At 38.5% G+C, this 24,782-nt stretch overlaps 1 protein-coding gene across 1 annotated transcript; it reads left to right on the top strand.

Moving 5' to 3' along the window:
- Positions 1-580: 580 nt before the first annotated feature.
- LOC110165541 (titin-like) lies at positions 581-23,070 on the top strand. The gene is made up of 9 exons (XM_055150827.1): positions 581-682; positions 839-975; positions 1,051-1,179; positions 5,033-5,118; positions 13,381-13,419; positions 14,986-15,131; positions 17,383-17,814; positions 19,530-19,784; positions 21,410-23,070. Exons 4-9 carry the CDS (start codon positions 5,052-5,054, stop codon positions 22,433-22,435), a joined length of 1,965 nt encoding a protein of 654 aa, XP_055006802.1. The 5' UTR covers positions 581-682; positions 839-975; positions 1,051-1,179; positions 5,033-5,051; the 3' UTR covers positions 22,436-23,070.
- Positions 23,071-24,782: the final 1,712 nt, after the last annotated feature.

Raw genomic sequence — 24,782 nt, 5'->3', positions numbered from 1 at the left:
CTTGTCCTTTCCTTAAAAGGTGTTTTGTGTTTCTGATTGAGGATCTGTCAAAGGCTTTTCTCTTTAGAGATGTTATCGTGTTGTCTAGGATATTTCACAGTATGATATTAAACTTTTCTATTTTCAGACCAAGTTACAGGTCAGCTCTGTGGAGAGATGACCCTACTCACAGTCAGAATGTCTGTTCTAGGTATTTTTGAACTATAAAACCACTTGTAATTGAATAAATGTAAGGTAGAGCTTTTTAATGTCACACTGTGGAACATTCCAGGCAGAGCAATGTCATCTCCATAGAAACAAGCAGGTGACAGCCCCCTAAGCAAAAAGTGTTGCATCATACCTTCAGCCTCGCACCTCACCCCTCCCCTGCCGTGTAACCTGTTAGCAATTATTACACTCCTGGCATGTTTTTGTTGAAGCCCCTAGAATTTCTTCTCTGCACCAGAGGTAGTTTCAACTCAGACAGATCAGCAGAAGTGAGTTTGTGAGCTCCAATGTGCAAAAAAGGTCCAATTAGCAACTAGAATCATAAAATAAAATTGGGGCAGTTTAATATTTTTTTTTTTACTTTAAAGGTTTTTTACTGTTTTGCCTTGTTTATCCCACAGCATGAAAATAAACTTGGTAATCACATTGGAGACAGGTCAATGGTCAGATCGATAGAGAAGCGAGCCTGCACACGGTAAGAATTTGTTTTTGTTTTTTGTTTTTTTGGGCTTTAAAACATCTGTAATTGAACAAATGCAAGAAAGATGTTTAATGCCCCTTTTTTAAACTTCAAATGACTTGTAGACTCTTTTTATAAGCCTAAAAAACTAAGTCATGCATTAAACTCCAGGACTTTCCACGTCTCCATGTACCACCACCTCCCACATCCTTTTCTGCCCGTAATTACCCTCCCCTCTGATTGGCTGACATTTGGGAACTCCTCAGCCTATCAGGTGCGCCGGCAGAGGTGGCCCCGGACCCCCACAGGTGAGCCGGTTGTGTACTTTTGTGTGCATGCGTTTCATGGATGTATGTTACGTGTGCGCTTTGTGTGGCCCCCAGTTTAAAACCATGGCCCCATCCCACCGTGAGGGCAGTCTGTCAGGAGGGCCACGACACGACAAGACAGGAGCCGGGAGACTTCAGCCACACAGACTGGAGAAGAGGACAGCGGACCAGTGACCCAAACAGGTAAGAAGTATATGAAGTATTCAGAAAAGTACTATTCAAATGCATGAGTAGAGGTGTGACAAATTTCAAATTTCAAACTCCATTTTGATAGTAGGGGATGGTAAAGTAGCCAAAAATTGTACTGAAGTAAGAGTAACGTTACTTCAAAGTTATGTTGCTCAAGTAGAAGTATAAAGCAGTGGTTCAACAAATTAAAAAAGTATTTGTGAAAACGACTACTCAAGTAAGCGTAACTAAAAGAATAAGTAAAGTTAATATAATTGGAAGGATAAAACTTTAATAATTTGCAAAATCTGGTATTTTCAAAGGACAGACACAAAAATGAGACAAACTAAATCATATCTGAACGAAGAAATGCAAATATTCAAATAATTTCATATTGTCAACATAAAGCTTAGAAGTAAGTAAGAGTACTGTTCTTCTTCCTTACTCAAGTAGGTATAAAAGGAGTAAAAATTATGACAAAAATGAAACAAACTAAATCATATCTAAAGGAAGAAACACAAATATTTAAATAATTTCATATTGTCAAACATAGAGCTTAGAAGTAAGAAAGAGTACTGTTCTACTTCCTTACTCAAGTAGGAATAAAAAGTTACTTAAGTAAATTTAACTACCCACCTCTGTAAGCAATAGGCTCAACACTAAATACTGATTCCTCTTCCATGATGATAATTAAAAACAACAACTACTTACTATTTCTTTACCCAATAGAATGTGATTTTCAACATGAAATTAAATAGTACTAGTAGTAGTAGTAGTATAAAATAGTAATTAAATAGTACTTTCTTTTATATTACCAGGAATCAATACCTGCTCAAATGAATATCTAGTTTCCATTCTAGATTTGGTATCGATTAGTATCCGATTTTCGATACTTTTAACAACCTTAAATATACCATATCAAAAAGTTATTATTGAACTAGATAAACCTGCAAGCATGTTTTGTTGCAGCAGTAAAACACAAGTCAACTACATAGACCATGATGCTTTGCTTTTTTTCCCACGATGAACAAAAGTATTAATAACATTGACTGCACAAAAAGCTAATTAAAGACATTTCTGCAGGGACTGTACAAACTTCCCAGGTTCATCCACTTAATAATAAATTGGACTGGGATTTGGATCTCATTATATCTCGGGAACTTTGCAAATGTGAATTAATTTTAGTCGGTGTATTGTACGACATGGAAGACCTTCTTGAAGAAATTGCCAGTGTAAGATCTCTGCAATTAAAATGTACAGTTTTATATGAATGCGGTATGACTGAAATATTAAATAGCTATTTCCTGTTCTCAAAGTCAATTGTAAAACATGACACATTTGTAACATAATAGAATGAGAAGTCGCGTAAGGGGAAGGGTAGCTTTCAAACTGTATTTTCTATCTACAAGAAGGAATAGGAAAGATAATATTAAATCGTGTTTTGATGTGAGACTGTGGAAGGAGAAGTTACATTAATAGAACTGTTGCAAGAAACACAAATGCACAGTGTGAAGAATATGTGATTTTCAAGATTAAATTGTAGTACTTTCCTTTATATTACCACATGGCCTTATATGTGTAATCCCTTTGCCCTCTGAATGTGATTTTTTGCAGTATCGATACTTGCTCAAATGACTATCTAGTTTTGATATTAACTTAGTATTGCTTAGTATTGTATCATAAGTACATTTTCGATTCTTGTGACAAACTCATGTGGTAGTAAGTAATCTAAGTAATATCTAACTTATTTATTAAAGGGTTATGATTTCTAATATGTTCTGATCTATGTTATAATGTTGTTTCCTTATCGAGTTTAGGCTGAGTTCTTCTCTCAAACAGAAAACTCTCTTCTATCTTGTGATGTCGTGTGGTAATACAGGAAGTGCTCCACTGTGTTTACAAACTCCAGACACCTTCCAATCTTTACTGACTAAAAGGGAAAAGGTAGATGTTAACTTGAAGACTGCCACTACGTGACATCACAAGGTGAAACAGAGCATTTTGAGCTAGACGGACTAATAATGCAGGATTACTCAAACGTGAATGAAACAAAACAGAAATCTGAGTATTTTTTTGATGAGGTAACAACATTTTAACATGACTTAAAGCAGAGGTGGGACCAAATCGTTGTTTTGCAAGTCTCAAGTAAGTCTCAAGTACGTCTCAAGTCAAGTCCCAAGTCAAATATAAACAAGCCCTAGTCGAGTCTCGAGTCACTGGCTCATTAGTCCAAGACAAGTCCAAGTCGTCTGCTTTGAGCTTCAAATCATTTCAAGTCTTTAAACCAAAATACCAAATATAGCTTTGATTTTTGCAATTTATATGACTTTTAAGATAAACTGTACTTAAAGAAATAAATATAAAATCATAGTATTTATATATGAGTTGTAGAAATGTAAATTTTTCCTTTTTAAATGTCTTGACAAGATCTTAGTGTGAATCATTACAGTCAGAACAGAAAGAATTCAGATTTAAAAGTGTTTCTGAAGTCTTCTCAAGTCACAGACCTCAAGTCCGAATCAAGTCCCAAGTCACTGACCTTCAAGTCTAAGTCGAGTCCCAAGTCTTTGTCCATTTTATCAAGTCAAGTCTCAAGTCCTAAAAATAGTAACTCAAGTCTGACTCGAGTCCAAGCCTCGACTTGCAAGTCCCCACCTCTGGCTTAAAGCTACAAGAAAGCGTAAATTTTGTGTCATTAAAGACCTTTAAAAATACAGTTAAACTAAGAGGAAGTAAATAAACAATTGCATGTACTGTAAAACAGTCAAAGTGCTGAGTGTTGACATTTGGGAACCTGTGTGGAGGGACTTACCCAGCCTCAAGTTCAGTCTTCAAAAGTCAAGTTTGGTGAGTGACACCTGGTCCGTTCATCCTAATGACAAAGCAGAAGGTTAGTTACAGCTCCAGTATGTTCTCACCGACGCATTTCAACCTCCAACTGAAAAACAAACAACTGGTCACATCTAAAGTGCAGATACAGCAGATTGTGGCATTCTTGAACCTTTTAATGGTGTAATTTAGACAGTTGCATGGAGAGTAGTTATTGTAGTTAAAAGTGTATTACGTAACTTTTCATGTGAGGGATCCGCCAGCTGCTTGTCAAAGAAATAACATCTCCATGGAGTCAAGCAGGTGGCACACCCTACCCCAGAAACGTTATTTGTAAATACTGTAACTTGAAAATGGTGATATTTAAGTACAAGTACAAAGTAACAATCCATCCCCAAAAAATGACTAGTAAGTAATAATTGCAAATACTTAGCAATTGTTTTGATAAAAATTCAGATAAATGTTAAAGTACTGTAAATAAATAAACACAGAAATACAGAAATAATAATTAAGTAATGTAAGTAATGTGAATAAATAATGTAAATAATTCATAAATTCTGTTTTTGGATTATAAAAAGTATAAAAAAGGCAGGTGCAGAAAAATATATATAATAAAAAATCTTCCAGTGTTCTCGTATCAACTACGATTTTATAGTTGCACACCAAGTAGTACTCAAAAATGTAAAAAAATAATAAGTGAAGTAAGAAGTATGGTATGATAAGAAGTAAGAAGTATGGTATGATAAAAGCACCCTCACATGACTCACCTCCATCCACAGGTCTTTAAAAGAAAACCAACAGTGACCATGCCAAACAACCCCAAAGTCCAGTGTTTTCATTGTAATGGTAGAAAAGTTGAATTGAAAATCCACCCTACAAGTAAAAACCTCTTTAAAACTCAAACTCTGGCCTTCTCTCTAATGTAAATGCTATTCAGTTGTCTATGCAGGGAGCACTAGGTGTGGACAGGCTGTGTTGAATGATGGATGGAGGTGTTTTTAGAGTCCATACGTTAACCCCTGTATGTTTTATTGAACAGGTGAAGAAGAGCGGCGGACATGGCGGGGAGACACGGTTTTTGCGGGGTGGTCCTGATTGCTCTGCTGGTGGCCATTTTGCTGCCTGGTAAGTGCACAGAACTCCAGGATCATGATGGATGTAACTTAATGTACTTTCCACTTTAATATGACTTTTAATAAAAGTCATGCTTAAGCTTTATATATATATATATATATATATATTTAAATAGTTACTTTGTGGCCATTTTGCACCTTAAAAACTTAAAATCTAAATTGACGACAACATTTTTACATTTTCCAACCATATCTCTGTTCATAGACAAATGGTAAACTAGAAAATGATTTGTCTCCTTCTATCTTTCTATGGCTTACTTACATGGTCAAAGCAGTTACCTAACTATCTAAAACAAACTATGATAAACTGCTTAGTAAATTTGAAATGTTTTGTTGTTTTACTCATAATAATGCGTGGTAAACATCTGCTTAAACTTTACTGAAGTGATATTTTGGGAATATTTTTTGTGTTTTGTTGCAATTCTTTGTTATACATGTAGTGCATTATTCCTTCACTCCACACTTGGTGGTGGTAATATACTGTAGAAGCCACAGCTGTCCTGGGGCAGACTGATGGAAGTGATGCTGCGAATCTCTCATCGGCCCCTCCGACCACCACAAACACGCACATATTTATACAAAACAATTTGGGTGAAATGTCTTGTCTAAGGACACAAAAGTTTTTTGGCATTGTGACATCTGGTATTCCCAGTGGCCTTACAATCCAAGTCCTGATCAGGCCCAGGACAGTTTAGCCCCTGAAATCCGATGAGATCAGACTTTGATAATGCATGATAATTCACCAGTGCTACTTCCTGGTTTGTGACTGAAACAAACACTTTATAATTAGATGCAAACAGCACATAGCAGTTAGTTAGTTTATTTATTTATTTAATGAGACAGGGACAGTGCACAATAGCCATCTCATTTTGACCCTAAGAACTACTTTTACAATATATCTGTACTGAAACAGATCCATTTTTACTATATGAAAAAAAAAGTTCTTAATTATTTTGTATCTTAAACAAAAAACTTTTAATTTATTTGACTTTTATGATTACAATTTGATTTTATGCTAACAACTGCTAATATTGCTTCTACTTTTGTTACTACTATATTCTCTCCTCCTCCTCCTCCACCAATACTGCTAAGACTACTACATACAGTAGCACATAATTATGTCTTGAAGTAACCAGCCCAATTAAAATACATATAATGACATAATTGTTAACCATGTCCCAGTTTTTGTGTAATCTCCCATTATAATTCATCCTTTTTTAGATGCTGCTTTAGATCATTTCAACACTGCCTAATCACGTTCTAATTTAAGATCTTCGTGATAATCCTTCATCATAGTTGGACATATTGCATCATTGGCTCCATTTATCCTTACTTTTATCATTGCGTCACTATTCGTAACTCATTATGGCAGTAAGCGAAGGCAGATGGTATGCACATATGCATGTAAATGTACAGTGCATTTTAATTATACCGTATACAACAACTTACTCAGACATTTAAATACTTTTACTTTTCAAGATCAGTGTTTTTTTTGTCATGTTTTGCCAAGCGTCTTTGCACAGATTTAATTGCCTCATTACTTGAATTTGAATGAAAGTGCGTGTGACAGGTTAGACTACACATTTCACTCAAACACACTTAACATCATTATATTTCATAATAATAAAGTCATATTTTACCTCCTGGTTGGACATTGGGCAGCAGATATGACATACGTCAAGATAATTCCATAATTATAACGTTAGCCAGGGCCGAACTCAATTGATACTTTGCAGTGACAGCACACAGGGAGTGTTCTACATGTATTTCTATGGTGGAATGTACAGGTTTTACCATGGTAACACAATCCACACATTAACAAACACTGTCCAAAAAATACAAAATGCAAAATACAAAATTTAAACAACACATTTCCAGGAACCTGTTTAGGAGTTAGAATGTTTAGAATGTAGATCTATAATTAAAAAAATGCATAAGCCCCTCCCCCTCTGTCCAGGGGTGAGACCGACTAGTGGTCGCTCCAGGCACTGCAGCTCCTGGCAGCTTGAGCCCAGAAAGAATTCTTCCACAGAGTGCGATGCATTTTTGAGGAAATTTAAACATCACCAACTCTCTCAAAGGTGTATTTTGTAGGGATGTAGGGATGAACTTTTTCCATTTTTTGAAATCCTCAAAGTGCCTAAAAGTTAACTTTGTAAGACTTTGTAAGACTTGTAAGCCGTGCCCTGCTCAGAGCTCGTGCTAACTCCAGTCCACTAGCAGTTATTCCTCTGATTAGTCAAAACAGACCAATGCGTGCACATTATAGGTGGGAGCATAGAATGATAATAAAATGTGGAAGGTGAACCCAAGATGGCATCATACTGTTTTCAATGGCCTGTGCTCATTGGTGCATGGGCCCAAAAAAATGTTTTCACTTCCAGATTTACTTCCTCAGTACCTGTTAGCTCGTGCATGGCATTGAGTGTTTGGACCAATCAGAGCGAGAACTGCTAGAGTGGAGCTAGCACTGGCTCAGAGTGGGGCTAGGCTAAGTCTTACAAAGATCACTTTTAGATACTTTGAGGTTTTAAAAACTTTAAAAACTTTAAAAATTTTATGTTGTTAAAATAGAAAAGAATCCCTACAAAATCCGACCTTTGTGAAAGCTGGATGCCCTGTCAGCCAAACACGGGCGGTTTGAATTGCCAAAAAATACAATGCACTTTGTGGGAATATTCTTTCTGGACCTAAACTCCCAGCAGCTGCAGTACCTGGAGTGGCCACTATTTGGTCTGGAGCCAGGACGGGGTTATGTCACAAACCAGGAAGACGTTTGGAAAGATGCGATGACAACTTCCGATGTTGTTTCCGACACTGGGTTTGCTGAAATGAAGACTGCATACATATGTGCTGTTTGAAATGATCCTGAATTTGGCACCATCTCTTCTAATCACATGTACCCAGTGCACTCGGAGTTGTGTGTCAGTGGGGAAATGATGCAAAATGAGGTATGGTTGTAATTGCTGATTAGCTGAACATAACGGAACCCTACAATGACATGGAGATGAAAAAAAAAAGGGGGCCTGGGAAGTTGTAATCACATCTTTCCAAATGCTTCCTGGTTTGTGATGTAAGCTTGAATAGAGTCTATTGAGGAGGTAACACAGAAGAGAAAATTATTTTGGGGCCCATGCGCCACTGAACACAGGTCACTGAAAACAATATGACGTCATCTTGGGTTCACCTTCAAGATTTTATTATACCTCCAGGAGATAGCCGTTTCCTGTTTTAGAACTCAGTACAACTTCCTGTCTTTGTGTACTTTACTTCTCAACTTTTTTTCCTCAAACTGCTACTTAACAGATGTAAAACTATGATAAATATTGACCACACATACTGCCCCACTAAACCAAATTCTAATTGAAAAACAAACAAACAATGAAATCTCCCATCTGCACTTTAAAGTTACTTCATCATATTCGACATGAAAACGGCTGCTCTTGCTATGAAGCATTTAAAGCTCCCCGTAAAAAACAATTTCTCAAAAACAGCAGGAGAGAAAAAAGGATTTGGTCGTGTAAAAATGACTACCTGTCAGCACGGCCGCCTCCTCCTCCGTCTTGTTAAAGCGGTGCTATTTCCAGATGTTGTTTTTTTACAGGCTTGTTAAAACACAACAGCGGATACAGAGTTAGCATTTTAGCATGCTACATCCACAGCCCAGCCCTAGCATCACCTTGACTCACCCTGGTTAACTCGTCAGCATTTCTGTACTTTTGTGTAACAGTCCTGGGTATCAACAGCTCTTTACTTGACCTTTTACGACACCAAAACCTTTTTATTTATTCACCAGCATAGTAAAACTAAACTAGGCTAAGCTAAAAACTTAATGAGGTATTTTAGCTAACTTGTTAGCTTTCTGTGCTTTTTCCCCTTTATATCACTTTCTCAATAATAACAACAGTATTTATGAATAGTGTGGAGTAACTAATGATTACATGGTTATATAACGGTGCACTGATTGACCAGTTGTTTTTGTTATGCAATGTTTTATTTCTTTAAAGAGGGGGTATTGTGCAAAACTGTTGGCCCTCATGAAATGCATGCCTGAAGGGTTTTTACATGTCATCCATTCATGTTTGCGTAATTTAGTGACCTCTACCCTATTCGAACAATTTTGCATAAATATACAAAAACGCAGGGATGAACTGGGACCAAAAAACAGTCCTGTACTTTTCCCCCACAAATAGGCCTACCATGGGGGGAGGGGGTATTTTGATAATTTAAATAATGAATAATGAATAATTTCAATAAATCAGTAATGAAATAATTAAAGAAAACACACAAAGATTAACTACATCTGATTGTTTATTAACAAAAACACCTAAATCACCTCATGTCTAAGTGACTTTAACCTTTTCCCATCCACCTTCTGATTGACACTGTTGACATGTGTTGAAACCAGCGAGTAACCCACTCTAATTTGTCACCTTTTAGGCCTAAGCAATATCTGCTCAAGTCCCGGGGTGTAAGAATGGCCGCCCATTCAAGTCAATGGGCCGAGCTCAATGGCGCATGACTCCAGATTAGCCTTTAGCCTGGCTATGTACTTCCGGTGGCTACGGGGCGATTGAGCATGTGCAGTAGTGCTCTTTTCTCCTGTGGGCACACGCCAATGCACACGGGCGCACACACAGAGCGTGGTCTCATGTATCACGTGATCGCTTTGTCCAATCAGAGCAAGAGGAGCTAGAGAGGAGCTAGAGCAGAGCCGGAAATAACGATTATAAAGTGCTTTTTAAGACAACTGAAGGATTTTGAGCTGAGAAAAAGTTTATGATCTAATAATAGGTAAAAATCGCTACAAAATCTGACATTTTTGAAAATTGTAGGTGCCCTGTCAGCTGAACACGAGCAGTTGGTGATTACATTGCACTCTATGAGAAAAATCCTGTCCCAGCCCAGGGAATTTTTTCTGCTGCAGTACCAGTGAGTGACCACTATGTCAACTGGAGGCAGCTACAAGTAGCAATACCCTATCCAGTTATTTTAATAGTTCCGTGTATATGCTTGAAAAATGGGCAAATTATTGTATTAGCGCCTCTGCTGTTAGTTCTGGACTTTTCCAGAAACCACAGATTGTCAGTCCACCCCTTGAAAAGCATGATTCAAAAAAATACACTTCAGCTTGACAAACCTAATGTGCAGTAGTTTCATTAGCGGATTTCCTGCTGATCGTGTTGTGATAGTACTCTGAAAGGGGAGTGATTTAGAGCTGAGAGCACCAGAAGGCTTATAAAACATGATAATATGTTTTCAGCAATTACATAGCATTTCCAAAACAATAAAATGTAACATGGTGACGTAAATATGTTATGAGTTTGCAGTAAATACCCCATTAGAAGTACAACACCCCCTCTTTAAAGCTGCACTGTGTAACTTTTCTAATGGAGGGTGTGCACTTGCTTGTCTCCATTGCCTGAAATGTTCCACAGAATGGCATTAAACCTATTTGTTTCCATAGAGACACGTGACTCACAGTATGAGTGCATGTTTTTCAAGGTATTTTTTTCTGCTATAAAAACACCTCTAATTGAATAAACGCAAGACACACACATTTAATGTCATACTGCGGAATATTCCAGGAAACGCATTAACATCTCCATGGAGACAAGCTGCGGGCGGATCAGGATATACGTAGCATCGTGTATGAAAAAGAATGGGTCAGTCAGTTCACCTTTATATAACCATTTTATCATTGTTAGAATCATGCTGTATGTTAGATGTGTCTAAGATTATGTAACAGTTTTTAGCCCTGTGCTGTGTAGCCTGTATAATTCCAGTTGAATCAATCTGACTTTGCAATCTCACGGCCTGCCTTCATTCAAGTAATACAGAACGTCTGCTGCAATCAACTAAATATTCTGTCTCTTTATGGAAAAAAAACAAAAAACAAAAAAAAAAACTGCTCCGTTATAGTTTAAACCTCCACAAACATATTCAGATTGCAATGGATTTGGATTGGCATGTATTTGCCTTTTGAATTTCAATGTTCACTCAAATATGAATGCAGATGTGCTCCAGATGTAGAGATATTTAGTTGCCTAGTTCTTCCTTTTTGACTTCGGCCTTAAATTTGAGGGAATAAACAGTCATTTGTGTAGCGTACAAGCGGACTGTGAATGAAGAGCCAAAAATAACCGTTCGCATTTTTGTATAATTCAGTTCTTCCGAATGTGCCGTGCCGTCTCTCAATTGGTCTCTTACAAATTTCACTTATACTGTGGAACATGATGCCATTCTCTTTGATTATTTTATTATGAGCTGAACGTGAATTTTCATACTAAAACTATCTTTAGAATATTCTCAGCAGTACCTCGCCAGTTATTTGACAGGTTTTACTCCCTCCTGTCACAACCACCCACACATCCTCTGTCTGAAAAGGTAATGGACAACCTCCCTGTCAAAGCCTGATCTCGTCAGATCTCAGAAGTTGAGCAGGGCAGGGCCTGGTTACACTGCAAAAATGTGTAAAATGATGTGCCAATGGAACACGTGTCCTTAAAATATGAATATATATCTTAAGAGAAGAAAAACAGCTCTTTTCATTTAAAATAAGAAACAAAATTTTATGTTGCTTGAATTAAAAAAAACACTTATTCCACTCATAGAACATTTTACTCTTCAAGTTGAATCTACTCAAATAAAGTAAGATGTTCTTAATTTAGGTCATTTTAACTTACTTAGATATAACTTTTTGCAGTGTAGTATTTGAAAGGGAGACTGCTGGGAATACCAGGTGCCACAGTGAGGCGCCAGTGCCAAAAATGGTTGTTGTGTTCTTAGGCAACACACTTCATCCACATTGCCTAGTATGAAAGTGGTGTTAGTGTTGGTTGGAGGTGCAGATTGGCAGCCTCACTACTGTCTATCTACCCCAGGACAACTGTGGCTACAATAGTATTTTACCTAGTGTAGAGTGAATGAATAATGCACCAAATTGTAATGCAACTTTGAGCGTCTTGAAAAGCACTACACAAGAATAATGCATTATTATTAATGTCTCGCCTGTGCCTTCAGATGTGATATTGAACCAACTACCCCTCGGTTCCTGGGTGATCGCTCACTTTGCCACTGTCGTCGCAAGATTAAATATTTAATGTAGACTTATTGGTGGCGTTCAGATTCTGGCATGTTGTGATTTTTATTCTTCCAGATAGAGGGCAAGAGCCAATTTTCCCTTCTTAACTGGCATTTTCACAAGGAATACAAAAAGGAAAATCTATAAACCGGATAATTTCTGTTACTGAAATTAACTGAAAATTACAAATAATTATTTTACTCACCCCCAACTATGTTAAATATAGGATAGTGGGCAAGTCAGAGTTGTACAGCAGAACTTACCTTTTAACTCATAACCCAAAGGTTTTGATCTGGTTTATATACTGTATCTCTAAATACTGGAGCAATTTATGAGAAATAAAAACTGGCAAAAAGTTCAGTGTCTTCTCTGTCAACCATCAAAGTAAAGTATTTTTTCACAATGCCTTTATTTGACCCCCAAAACATCATGATTATTGCCAACTAAAAGCACTTATAAGATCAATATGGCAGGTTTGTGTAGGCAACCCTTGATAAATAAAAATAAAGTTCAGTATTTACAGAAAAAAACATAAATGTGGCTGTTAGCTGCGGGTGTTTCAATCAGTGGGAGCAGGTAGTGGGTGCTCTTGGAAAAAGGATCAAAACTATAAACAGAACAGAATCCAGGCACACATTTACAGAGATCCATTTGGATATTTATTTCAAAAACAGCGAGTCTCCTATAGATTTATATCGGATCCTGCCCTCTACCTGAAATTATGACATAATGGAATTCTAGAACATGGATCTTATCTATTGATTGATATTTCCAAATGCTACTTATCTCCTTAGATCCCTTTCTTTCTTCTGTCCCCCTCTCTTCCTGCTCTCGTGTTCCTCTCCTTCTGAGAGGCATTAACACCTTTTCCCTGTGGAGATGAAAGAGTACACCAGCGGGGCACAATCCGCCGTTCCCTTAACTGAACACAGGGGGGGCCGCAGCATGGAACCAGCTGTTACAGGCTCACCTATAAAATCTACAAAGAAGTATGGCCGGCAGCCTCCCAGCCACAGCCAATTACCCGGGCCTGTTAGCCATATACACGCTAGTAAACTACACAGGGTGACGCTGTTTACTGGCATGTATCGGTAGGAGAGGAGTTGGTGTAAGCTTTTTCAAAAACTGTATTCAGCTTTTTAGAGTTTAATCTTTATTTCTGTGTTGCAGCGTTCTTGTCTGCGGGGCCGATCGGGCACAAGAGCAAAGGTAATTGGAGTAAGCATATTTTGAATGGATATATAGAGCTCCCACGCATCCATGAGACTAAATCTGACAGGGGCGCCATGTTGACAGTACTGGATTATGGGTAATGAATGGCACCAAGTCTGCTTTTGTTTTTGTTTTGTTTTTGTCATTGGATGAGATAGACAATGGCATATCTTATCAGATTCATTATTTTAGTAGTAAGTATAAATTTTGCCTTAATTCTGCAGTATCTGGGCATCTGGTTTACTTTTCACTTTCTTATATCATCAAAAAAGGTCCTTGGAGATGTGTGTGAAAAACAGACTTTATTATAAGGCTTTGTACATCTAATGTTTACTGATACTGATAGTTTAAATTATGTTAAATAGCAAAAACAATGTGCTCTGACTAATGTGCAGATGTTGTTGTTGCATAACAATTAAATCACTCACGTCAATGTAATAAACACACAAAAATCATTTATTTGACTTTAGTTTGAGATTTATTTTTTACAATCCATATTTCTGAGCTGTCAATTGTGATTAAACACATTAACAGAGTTTAGCAGAAAGTATTTGGGATGTTTCTCTTTAATCTACTCGCTCTCTTCCTTATAGAACTTTTTCACAACGGCCGGAAGTGCCTCGATTTATGGTAAATGTCACATACGTTAATGCTTTTCTATGGCAAAATATCTGTGGAAATGTCTCACGTATTTTCCACTAGCTTCATAAATCTGCCCCATCATCAAATCTTCATCCAACAAGGTCAACAAAGGATAAATATGAAGAATTTATCCACAACTATCAAGGTAAGAAAGACGAAATGTAAAGGCGAACGACGACGCGTTAGTGAACTACTCCAGAGCAAAACTAACATTATGGTCATGAATAAAACATAAGCAACTTGTTAAAACAGACTGATTGTACAATTATAATTAAAAATTTATTTCACAGACAGAGAGATTTGTGCAGTTTAAATGCTAGACATGTAATCTGTGAACATCTGTAGCATTAAAACTGTACAAATCTTTCTGTCTATGCTAATATCTACATCATGAAATTGATTTTAAATTTTAATTGTAAAATCAGTCTGAGTTCATAAGTTACTTATGTTTCATTCATGACCATAATGTTAGTTTTGCTCAGGAGTAGTTCACTAATGTGTCGTCGTTCGCCTTTACGTTTTCGTCTTTCTTACCTTGATACTGGATAAATTCTTCATGGACAGAATATGTAATTTGTGGACCTTGCTGGATAAAGATTTGGTGATGGGGCAGATTTATGAAGCTGGTGGAAAATACGTGAGACATTTCCACAGATATTTTACCATAGAAAAGCATTAACATAAGTGACATTTACCCTACATCGCGGCACTTCCGGCCGTTGTGAAGAAGGTCTACTAATAGATTAATTAACGCTAATTGACAATACACAAACTGAAGGGTGTCTGAAAGTTGATAATTTGATTTCTTCTTAATTACCAGAAAGAAACTGACATAAAAAAACTGTTTAATGTTCCATAGTAAACTTCCAAAGGACTTATGTTATGACACTATTTGTATTCAGTATTTGTCCTTGTTTGCAGCAGGTCAGAGCATTAAAGAGATGGCAGAGACAGCAGCCAATCACAGGAGGCTGATCCGAAACCGCCGTAACATCAGCTGGTACAACCAACACTCGGACTTCTGGGCCTGGTACAAGTACTTCACCGACAATGGCAACCAAGAGGCGGTGAGTTCTAATTTATGTATCATTGTACTGTACTAGATGAATGGGCAGGAAACAGACAGTAAAATATTAGATATGTGTTTGGACATGTACTCACTTTTAGATCAGCAATGATATAAATTATGGCTCTTCCACAGTGTATCTTTGGTTTGGTTCGTTCTGTGAAGTAAAGTAAAAACTGACGAAGCTTCAATTTGTATAAGAAATTTAAAAAAATTACATCAACATATTATTGTAAATAAGTTTTGCAGAAGTGTGGTTTAGTGTTGCTGTCACGATATTCAAATTTGACACTATTTCAGTACTAAGGAAGCAACTCAGTACTCAACATCGATTCTGATACCACAGTGATAATAAAAAACACTCTTTCTTTAGACAATAGAATATGATTTTTACTTTAAATCACAATACTTTCTTTTCTTTTGGTCTAATACAAGTGATCCAGGTCGGTTCCATAGTGGTCCATGGCCAGATACTAATCTGTGTGCTCTTATACTTGTTCTGAAACAGCTCAAGATCATTCTAAAACTACTCAGAAAAGCTTCATTTCTGTCCTGTGAATGTGACTTATTAAGTATCAATACCTGCTCAAATGTGTATCTAGTTTCTCTAGTTTTTAGTATGAATTAGTATCTGATTTTTAATACTAACTCTAGTAGATTTGCATGTAAATCTAGTGAATGTTAGCATGTCATAGTTGGTTAAAACTTCTCCACAACTTCATCACAACTTTTCCTTCAGAATTCTTTACGGTTTCACACATTTCCTTTTATAATCCTAAGTGCCATGGGATATATAACACACAATTGCTAGTAATTAATATTTTCTTTAAGATCGGGCAGTGTATCAGATGACAAGTAAGGCATATAATTAAGAGCTATTGTATTTTAATTATGTCATTGTAGATGAAGAGCCCAGTTTTTCTGCTACTAATTTATTGAATTGGTTGAGTTTTAAAAGTTTTGCTACAACTGCACTTGCTGTATAGGTACAATAAGGTCAGGCATGGTATGGTAAAAGTTGCTACTGATAGGCTCACCTTTTTTTGTTTAATCAGGCACATTGTTGCTAGAATCATAAAAAAAAACAACTTTCTGACAGTATCACAGACACTTGATTCTCTGTCATGCAAGCAGGTATCAGACCTTCCACCATTAACATGTATGGAAAGTAAGGTTGCCTAAAGTAGACAGAAATGAACCTTTCCTGTATCAAAACAAGTATAAGACCAGTAGACTAGTATAACAACCTGGCACAATGCATCTCTCCTGGTTAGTTAAGGTTAGTGTACACTGTGTACTGTCCCTGTCTCATTAAATAAACTATAAACTATACACCCATTGACTACTTTTTTTTGTAATCCACCTCATAAGAGAGAAAAAAAAAGCATAGGATATGTAGAAAACATTTCTCATGTTATTGAAATATCCCAAAATTGAAAATCATTACAAAGCTTTACAACAAAATATCTGTCTTTCAAGTCCCACAGTATTTACTATTTACTGAAATTACTTTTAAAACTTTATTGTTATTGCTATAATTCAAGTTCGGCAGGCCGGATTAAAAAGATTAAAGGGGCTTCATATGGCCACCGAGCCGTAGTTTGCCCTCCCCTGGTCTGTTCCTTAGAACATAGGTCATCGATCTAAGGCCCTCCACGCCTCATTGACCGGCCCCCCAGCCGGTCTGCCCCCACCACTTGAACTGGCCCTATGAGGCAATCCTCATAAGGTGTCATGGCCTATTCTTTAAAATTACTTTTTGGCAAATAATAACATATCTACATCTTGTATGTTGTTGATTTTCAATAAAAAATTATATGTATATGAAGTATTTATATAATTATATGATGTATTTACATTTGCCACTGAATTTTCATCACCTGACAAGCTCAAGATCAAACAGTGACAGTCAATGCACACACAGAGTTCTGTAATGCAGTTAAAGACCAGTGGTTGACCGATAATTTTTCTTTCAGTGTAAGCAGCGTGCAGTTTGTCTGATATGTAAAAAAAAAAGTGTGGAGGTTTTTCAAAGGTTTGGAGGTTTACAATTCTGTTATATAGCCTAACCGACCCTGGCCTCCCATCACAGTCAGGAGCGCTAATGTGGCCCCCAGAGAAAAAAGTTTGGCGATCCCAGCCTTAGAATCACAACACTAATGGAAAGTAAAGACATTAAGGACCATTCATTTTAGCACTTCCATCAGTCCCTCATATAAATTCCTCCATAAATTTTGGATGCTCTTCTTCAGGTTCAGGAGCTGGACCGCATCTACCTGGCCTACCTGCAGAACAAGAACCGCGCTGAGGGTCGCCGCTCCTACAAGGCCTACTTGCGCCACCTGGGAGAGATCTACAAGTCCTGTGCTGACTCCGATGACCCCAACTGCGTGTCCGCCTACACCGCCAGACCCAAAGCCAAACCCGAGCCCCCCAAGCTCCCTAAGGCTGCCCCCATCAGGACCTGCGACCCCACCAAGGACCCCTACTGCCTCTACATGGCTCTGGTGCAGGGGAAGAGCCCGTACATGCCCTTGGTGATGCCCATCGCCACCGCAGCACCCGTGCCCGTCAAAGCACCCGTCAAAGCACCCGCCTCCATGTATATGCGGGCAGCCCCATCCAAGGACCCTGAGTCTGGATACTACTACTACGCCCCCTCTGCAGTGCCTTTCCTCTCCAAGGTAAGACGATGGATATAAAAGAGTGAATGGTGAAACAGTTTGAATGCTTTAGGTGATTCATTTTATTTTGAATATTTTAAAGAACATAAATGTAACCTTGCATGTAGAGTATATACTATATGTTGAATTATTAATAGCCATCTAATCTGTATCTCTAGACCTGCTCAAATCAATTATTGCTTTTGCCATGTTGCTTTATTTTTTAATTACAAAAAACATTGTAGATGATGGCCAAGTTGCTGTCGTTGTCAATTGGTGTTTTGGTTCTCAAGCAAATGTTCATATCAAGAAGCAAAAAGTCCAGTGTGAGTCGGGTTGCTAGTTTAAATGCCAGTTGGTTTAAACCTTAAACGCCAAGCTTTCATCATGAAGCATGACCTGTCCATATGCAGATGTTGAGGAAAACTACATTGACTTTATGTGATTAACTGAGATTCAGGAGCTGGACCATGCCTCAACTAGCCTGATTCATCAGCCGGTTTCACTTTGTTTTACTTCGTACAAACCATCTGACCTCGCAGTGTTAGAATTTGTTCGCTCGACAGTAGGCGGGTACTTTTTTCATTTAACCAGTTGCTGCTGTTTGGTAGTCACTTATGTAATGCGCCGCTAACGGGGCTAACTGGTATATTAAGATTTTCCCAAATCCCGTAGGAAGAAGGACAATAAAGTTTTTCCCCTTGATGAAATTCACCAAACATTCTCTTTGTTCCGGCTTTAAATCCTCGATCTCAGGAATCATTGACAACACTGAATATATCTTCGCTGATTGGCTGGTGCTCGAACTTGCAAATCTGTGTTTTTTGCGAACCGTCTATTGTATTTTGCTTCCTGATCTAGGTGGCACCAGCCTGGCTACACCTCAACCACCTCTCCAGCCAACCACAGCTTATCTCAAGCACGCCTTCAATTACCCAGAAGCCCTATATATACGGCCTATCATGACAACACCGTCCATGTTAGCTCTCTCGATCGCGTCCCTTCCACCCCGTGTCTCTTGTCCATCCTTCAGCCTGAAGACATAATTTCCAAGGAGGAGGGGTTCCGAATCAGCTGGGTGATCATTTTAGATTGGAGACGGAGCCCCCACCCTGAGTCTCTCACCAACCATCATATCCACAGCCAATAAATATCTTTATTGTATTCCATTGTTGTGGCATGGTACCTGAGTGTTGAAGAGAATGGGCATGAGGCTGGAGTCCTAATGCAGGAGGAGTTTATTTACATGAGTACAGTATCCAGCACCTGGAGATATGAACCCTCAGTACACTCATAGTGCTGCCCATTCCAGTCTCTCTATCTATCTGCTTCCATTGAAGGGAGTATAAAGTAGGCCAAGATAACAAGGACTGAGCTGGCAGCGAGTGCCCTCTGTACAGCACAGAAATGGAATTTCTCCAACACTATTATTTGTGTCTTCAATATGCATTGGTCCTGTTATGTCATCTTGTCTTCGTGGAGATGGGTATACTTTATGCTATACAGTGAAATGCTATACAGGTCTTCAGGTCCTTTTTACCAAGCGCACCTCGATAAAAAGGACTAATTTTGTCACTTCATGTTACATAATCAGAAAAAAATGACTTTAGAATATAAATGATATGCAACAGCCATTGGAACAATTCCCTTTTTATTCCATGTGATTTTCCAGTACTTTACACTTACCAGTCTTTAGTATCTATGTAAATGTATGTATGTATTCTGTTCCTCTCCAGGAGCAGAAGGCAGAGCTGCTGAGGATCTGTTCTTCTGAGGATGTGGAGTGCCTGCAGTACCACCTGAGAGCAGCTTATGGCTACACCCCTGCCGCCGGCTCCCTGCCCTCCTACGCTCACCTCGGCTGTGACCCCAAGAAGGACCCCAGCTGCAAGGCCAAGCTGGTGCAGAAGGCCCCCTCTGGACTGTACCTGCAATACCCCAACTGTGATCCACTGAGGGACCCCTACTGCGCATACGCCGCCTCACTCACGGTAATGCCTCACATCTATAAGGATACATATGATAATCAGTATGAAAAGTACATGAGCTGGAGCCGAGCAGGCAGATTTTTATTGAAGACGTGAATTTTAATTTTAACCATTTGCTGTAGGGCCTCAACTACAATTATTTTGCTATAATATTAATCTGTCCTTCACATTTTTTTTTTAGGTATCTGATCAATCAAAATTGCTTTGTGAATATGATGTTTAGTGTTGTCACGATACTAAAATTTCAAACTTGATTTCCATACTAAGGAATAGATTCGATACCCAATACTGATTCTGATAAGTCAATGGCAATTTATTTATTTAGAAAACAAAATGTGATTTTGAACACTGGCACTGATTAAAAGTCTTTTTTTTTTTTTTTTTTTTACCAGTAAAAGAGCTCTGGAATGACACATATTTAAAGAAACTGGTCAGTATAAAAGATGATGGTCCTCAAAATGGCTTCCTGAAATGATATAATCTGGTGTTTTGTGAACTCACTGTCCTTCTAAACACAAAGGAAGTCTCATTATGTAGTTAGAGCATACTGGGACAGACCCCTGCCTGTGAACATGAGCGCAAATGATGAATAAATGATTTGTCTGCATCCTGTACTTTACATACTGTTCCTCACTTTATTTTAATGTACATCCAAGAATAGGGATGTCCAAATTTCTTTCATTTTTTTTGTACCATGCCGCTGCAACATGACAGTTTCAGTAAATAAACAGCAGCACTGATTATGGATTGCCATTAAGGGTAAATATTTGTCAGTACAATATTGACAAATTTGGTATAATTTTTTTTTGCTCGATTATCCCTATGACAATGTTAAGACAATATTCTGGATGAAGTTGAAGTATTGCTCAAAACAAAACCAAAAAAATCTGAAAATTATTCAGAAAACTGCAGGAATATCACTTTATACAATGAAATAGTACTCTGTAATTTTGTAATTCATTTTATTTTTGTAGCCATTTTGCGATTGTATCTATGTTTTATATACCTTATATATATATATATATTTATTTATATATATATATGTATCTATTAATATATATATATATATATATATGTATATATATTTAATAGTATAGACATTTTCTTACATAAACAAACACTATTTACACAAGTGGGCAGTACTCAGCTACATTTCCTGTTACATTTTACTTACTGTAACTTTAATTTTATTTTATTTAAGTAACAGTACTCTTACTTGAGTAAAAATTTTGGTTACTCTTCGCACTGTGAGTAAGTCTACAAGTGAAAGAAGCTTTACACTGATTTGAGCATAAATCATTTTTGCACCCTTCAGATACGATTTAGTTTGTCTCATTTTTGTGTCAGTCCTTTAAAAATACCATATTTTGTGCATTATTTAATATTTTGTCCTATCAATTACTTTATCTTTAATTCATGTCCTGGCAGTTACACTTTCACTACTACTACTCCACTACTACTACACTACTACTCTTACTTGGGTAGTAGTTTTTGTACTTTCTTGGGTATTTTCTACTTTGCACTTCTACTCAAGTAATATTATTTTGAAGTAATGTTACTCTTACTTGGGTACAATTTTTGGCTAGTCTACTCACTTCTGACTATTTACAATTTGTTTCTCTTTTTAGGCTGCCCGTGCCCCCAACCCCCCCGCCCCCGCCGGTCCTGGCTCCTGTAACCCCCTGTACGAAGAAAACTGCAACCCTCTGACCGCCACCCGCTTTGCCTCTCCGCCTGACTCCTACAAGCACGCCGAGAGTGACGAGGCCGCCGCCATCCGCGCTGCCCCGCCCTCCGCCCCCGCCCACGAGCAGCAGTACGACCCCTACGCCATGTACCGGGATCCGTACGCCAACCGCAACCACATCACCGACCCGTACGCCATGTACCGCCAGCCCGCCACGCCCGCCCCCCACCAGGCCTCTCCCGACCCGTACGCCATGATCCGCCGCCTCATGGCCCAGGCCCAGCTCAACGACCCCTACGCCCCCCGCATGGAAGGCCCCGCCCCCTCCTCCAACCCCAACGACCCCTTCTCTGTGATTCGCGAAGCTGCGGCGGCCATGCAGCGCCAACGGCAACACCAGCGCCAGCCAGCTCCGCAGTTCCCTTTCGCCAACCACGAGGAGCCACAGCAAGCTCAGCGCCACCCACTGGGACCCCCCGGTAAGACGAAGGAAGGGTACGATTGTTACATGGGGTACGACCCGGAGTGCATCCCACTGAAGCCAAACCAGCCGCGATTTGGAGGAGCAAGACACGGGTACCCCACTGAACCAAAGGCGGTCGATGAAAACCAGCAAAGGTACCTGGTGCCCGCCAATCCTGACTGCGATCCAGAATACGACCAGGACTGCCGTCTTCGCCGTTACGAGCCGGAGCAGGCCGAACCGCAACAGGAGCATCACGAGGAGGAACCACACCACGATATTCCCGAAAGAGAGCCACACCCTGAACCCCATCACCCCGAGCAACCTGACCAGGAGCAGTACGAAACGGAGCCATACCAGAGCGGCCAGGACGAACCGCACTCGCCGTACCCCGCAATGCCCCAGAACATGCCCACACTGCAAGACATTCTGCGTCGCTACGGAGACCAGTACCGCGAGCAGGAGGAGCACAGGGCTTACCCAGACGACTACCGCAAGAAGTAAACCAAAAGAAGTGGTAACGCTTTATAGTAGCTTCATCTTAGTTAGCCTGAAGAAAGCATGAAGAAAGACTTAATTCATAATGAACAAATGGTTTATTAAGAATGATTCAAACTTAGTATTTAATTAATCTCAAACTCTTCACTCTTATTCCTTGATTAAGTAATTACTAAGCCTTAATTATTCTTAAAAGGCACTGTACCTGATTTCAAAATGTGAAAAATGTGAAAATTCCAAACATCCTAATCAATCGAGGCGAGTTTATAAGATCAGGTACAGATCTTTTTATAAACAATTTGTTCATATGAATTAAGTCTTTGTTCATGTTTTATTAAGGCTAATTAAGCTTTTGTTATTATAATGTGGTACCAAGTAAAGAAATTTAAAAAAACATGCTGATATCTCGTAAGCATGCTTAAGGACATGTACACAGAGTTCAAACCTGGCGCATTTGGGACACGATGGACCCTGACAGAGATTCTAGAGTGATGTTTATTGTCCTCTGACGCACTCATAAGAAGATGGTGCATTCTGGCTATGTTTTCATGACTTTCTCTAGCTGCTTTAGTAGAATTTCATTTGACACGTGCTTTAGCTTTTTCCATTTCTTTTTGAAGCGACTTGAATTGGCAATGACTCCTCCCACGCTGCTTTGCTCCTGACGCTTTTGCATTTCAATCCTGGAGTGTGTTGCTTTATGTCACGTGACGGTTTATGTAAAGATGTTTTTTTCATTTTTGGATGTTCTAATAAAAGTCTCAAAAAGTGGTATTGCATTTGATTTCATATTATTTATTACAGTATAAAAGTAGTCTATGTTATAATTATTTTAATTAACTTCAGATTTATAACCAAAAGAGGACATTTATTTATAGGTCCTATATTACACAAAATGTATTCATGTGAGTCATGGGATAATGTTGTTACCTCATCAAAAACAGTTGTGTTTTGTTTCATTCACACGAGTAATTCTGGATTATTAGTCGGTTCCACCTTGTGATGTTATAGTGATAGTGGTAGTTTTCAAGTTAATGGCTACCTTTAACCTTTAGTCCAATAGAGATGCCCTGGTAATATCAGGGCTGAAATTATCCAAATTATTTTAGTGAAGGTGTAAGGAGTGATCAATACAGTGATCAATACAATGAGTTTTTCAAGGTTTGGCACATTCATTAAAGGTTTGTTTCACCATGCTGTATGATGACATTGAGTTTATAGAGGTATAACAACTTGAATTTCATCAGTTTGCAGTGAAACGTTCTGCTTATGAACATTTGGGGCAATTCAGTGGGAGACTTGAGAGCCAATGAAAATTAACCTGGCTCAGACCAAATTGATACCTGTACCACTCAGAATTCAATTCTATTATCAGTCTGGAATGGCTCTCACAGAAAATGATCAGAAAACGTGGAAGGTCATAAACTATTTAAGTCTGATTGGTTGAAATGTAGCAACAGCAGAACAAGATGAAAAATGTAATTTCATTTGGGCACTTTGCCTTTAGCTTCCACACAAACCTTAATGCTGCTCTGTGATTGGTCGGTCACCTGCCTTCTGTCTGGCTCTATCGCACCAGTGGGCACATCCCAAGATGGATTTTTGGGAGTGTGTGATCTCACAAATATTGTAAAAATCCATCTTACTGTGCAAAAATAAACAAAAATAGCTCTGAGGACCGCATTTGGCCCCCAGGCCAGAGACTGAACATTTCTTTCCGACATGCACAATGACAAGGTGCAGTCTTCAAATCATCATCTTCAATTTCTGTGCTTTCATTTAGATCTTGACACAGCAATGTAGGTGTAATAATTAACGTGAAGGTGTTAATTAGAACCTTATGGATTTTTGAAGTAGCCCGTCTGTTGTTTAGTGCCTTCGATTGTCTTTTTCCATTCGTGAACAGTGAACATTCAGCACACATCTCCAGTAATACCATGTTGTAGCTTCAATAAGCCTTCACAGCTGGAGATCTTCTCTCACATGTATGAAAGGGAAGAAAAAACTCTCGAGCGCTGGTAGTGAAAAAGTACACAAATACACATGGATACAAAAGAATATAGGATGAGACACCCACAGACACTAACTATAAAAGCTGTGTAACGTTATTGTAGAAAATAGCCTGTAGATGTGTAACAGACACAATGCAATTTGTTTGGGACAGCATTTTACAGCAAAGTGGTTTTGGCAGCTGATGAGACAACAAAAGCATTAGCCTAGCGGTGGCTAACTTTTCTGGTGGAAGATCTGCATTGTCTCCATTAAGATGTTATTGCTTAGCCTCGCATGTTTCCCGGTTTAGCATAAGGCCTACTTCTCACCAATGGAGCTGTGCTTTGTTTTATTCACACAT

Source organism: Boleophthalmus pectinirostris, unplaced genomic scaffold, assembly GCF_026225935.1.
Source record: "Boleophthalmus pectinirostris isolate CB_2022bp ecotype Guang Dong unplaced genomic scaffold, ASM2622593v1 HiC_scaffold_15, whole genome shotgun sequence".
In the NCBI taxonomy this organism is placed as follows: Eukaryota; Metazoa; Chordata; class Actinopteri; order Gobiiformes; family Gobiidae; genus Boleophthalmus; species Boleophthalmus pectinirostris.
The sequence above is the reverse complement of the archived record's forward strand: the minus strand, read 5'-3'. Positions and strand labels throughout refer to the sequence as shown.

Bases quoted from the DNA above. Each gene is read 5' to 3' on its own strand.
- LOC110165541 (XM_055150827.1), top strand. From the start codon at position 5,052: ATGGCGGGGAGACACGGTTTTTGCGGGGTGGTCCTGATTGCTCTGCTG. The intron at 15,132-17,382 runs GTGAGTTCTAAT...GCTCTTCTTCAG, and splicing joins ACAATGGCAACCAAGAGGCG to GTTCAGGAGCTGGACCGCAT. The intron at 17,815-19,529 runs GTAAGACGATGG...GTTCCTCTCCAG, and splicing joins CAGTGCCTTTCCTCTCCAAG to GAGCAGAAGGCAGAGCTGCT.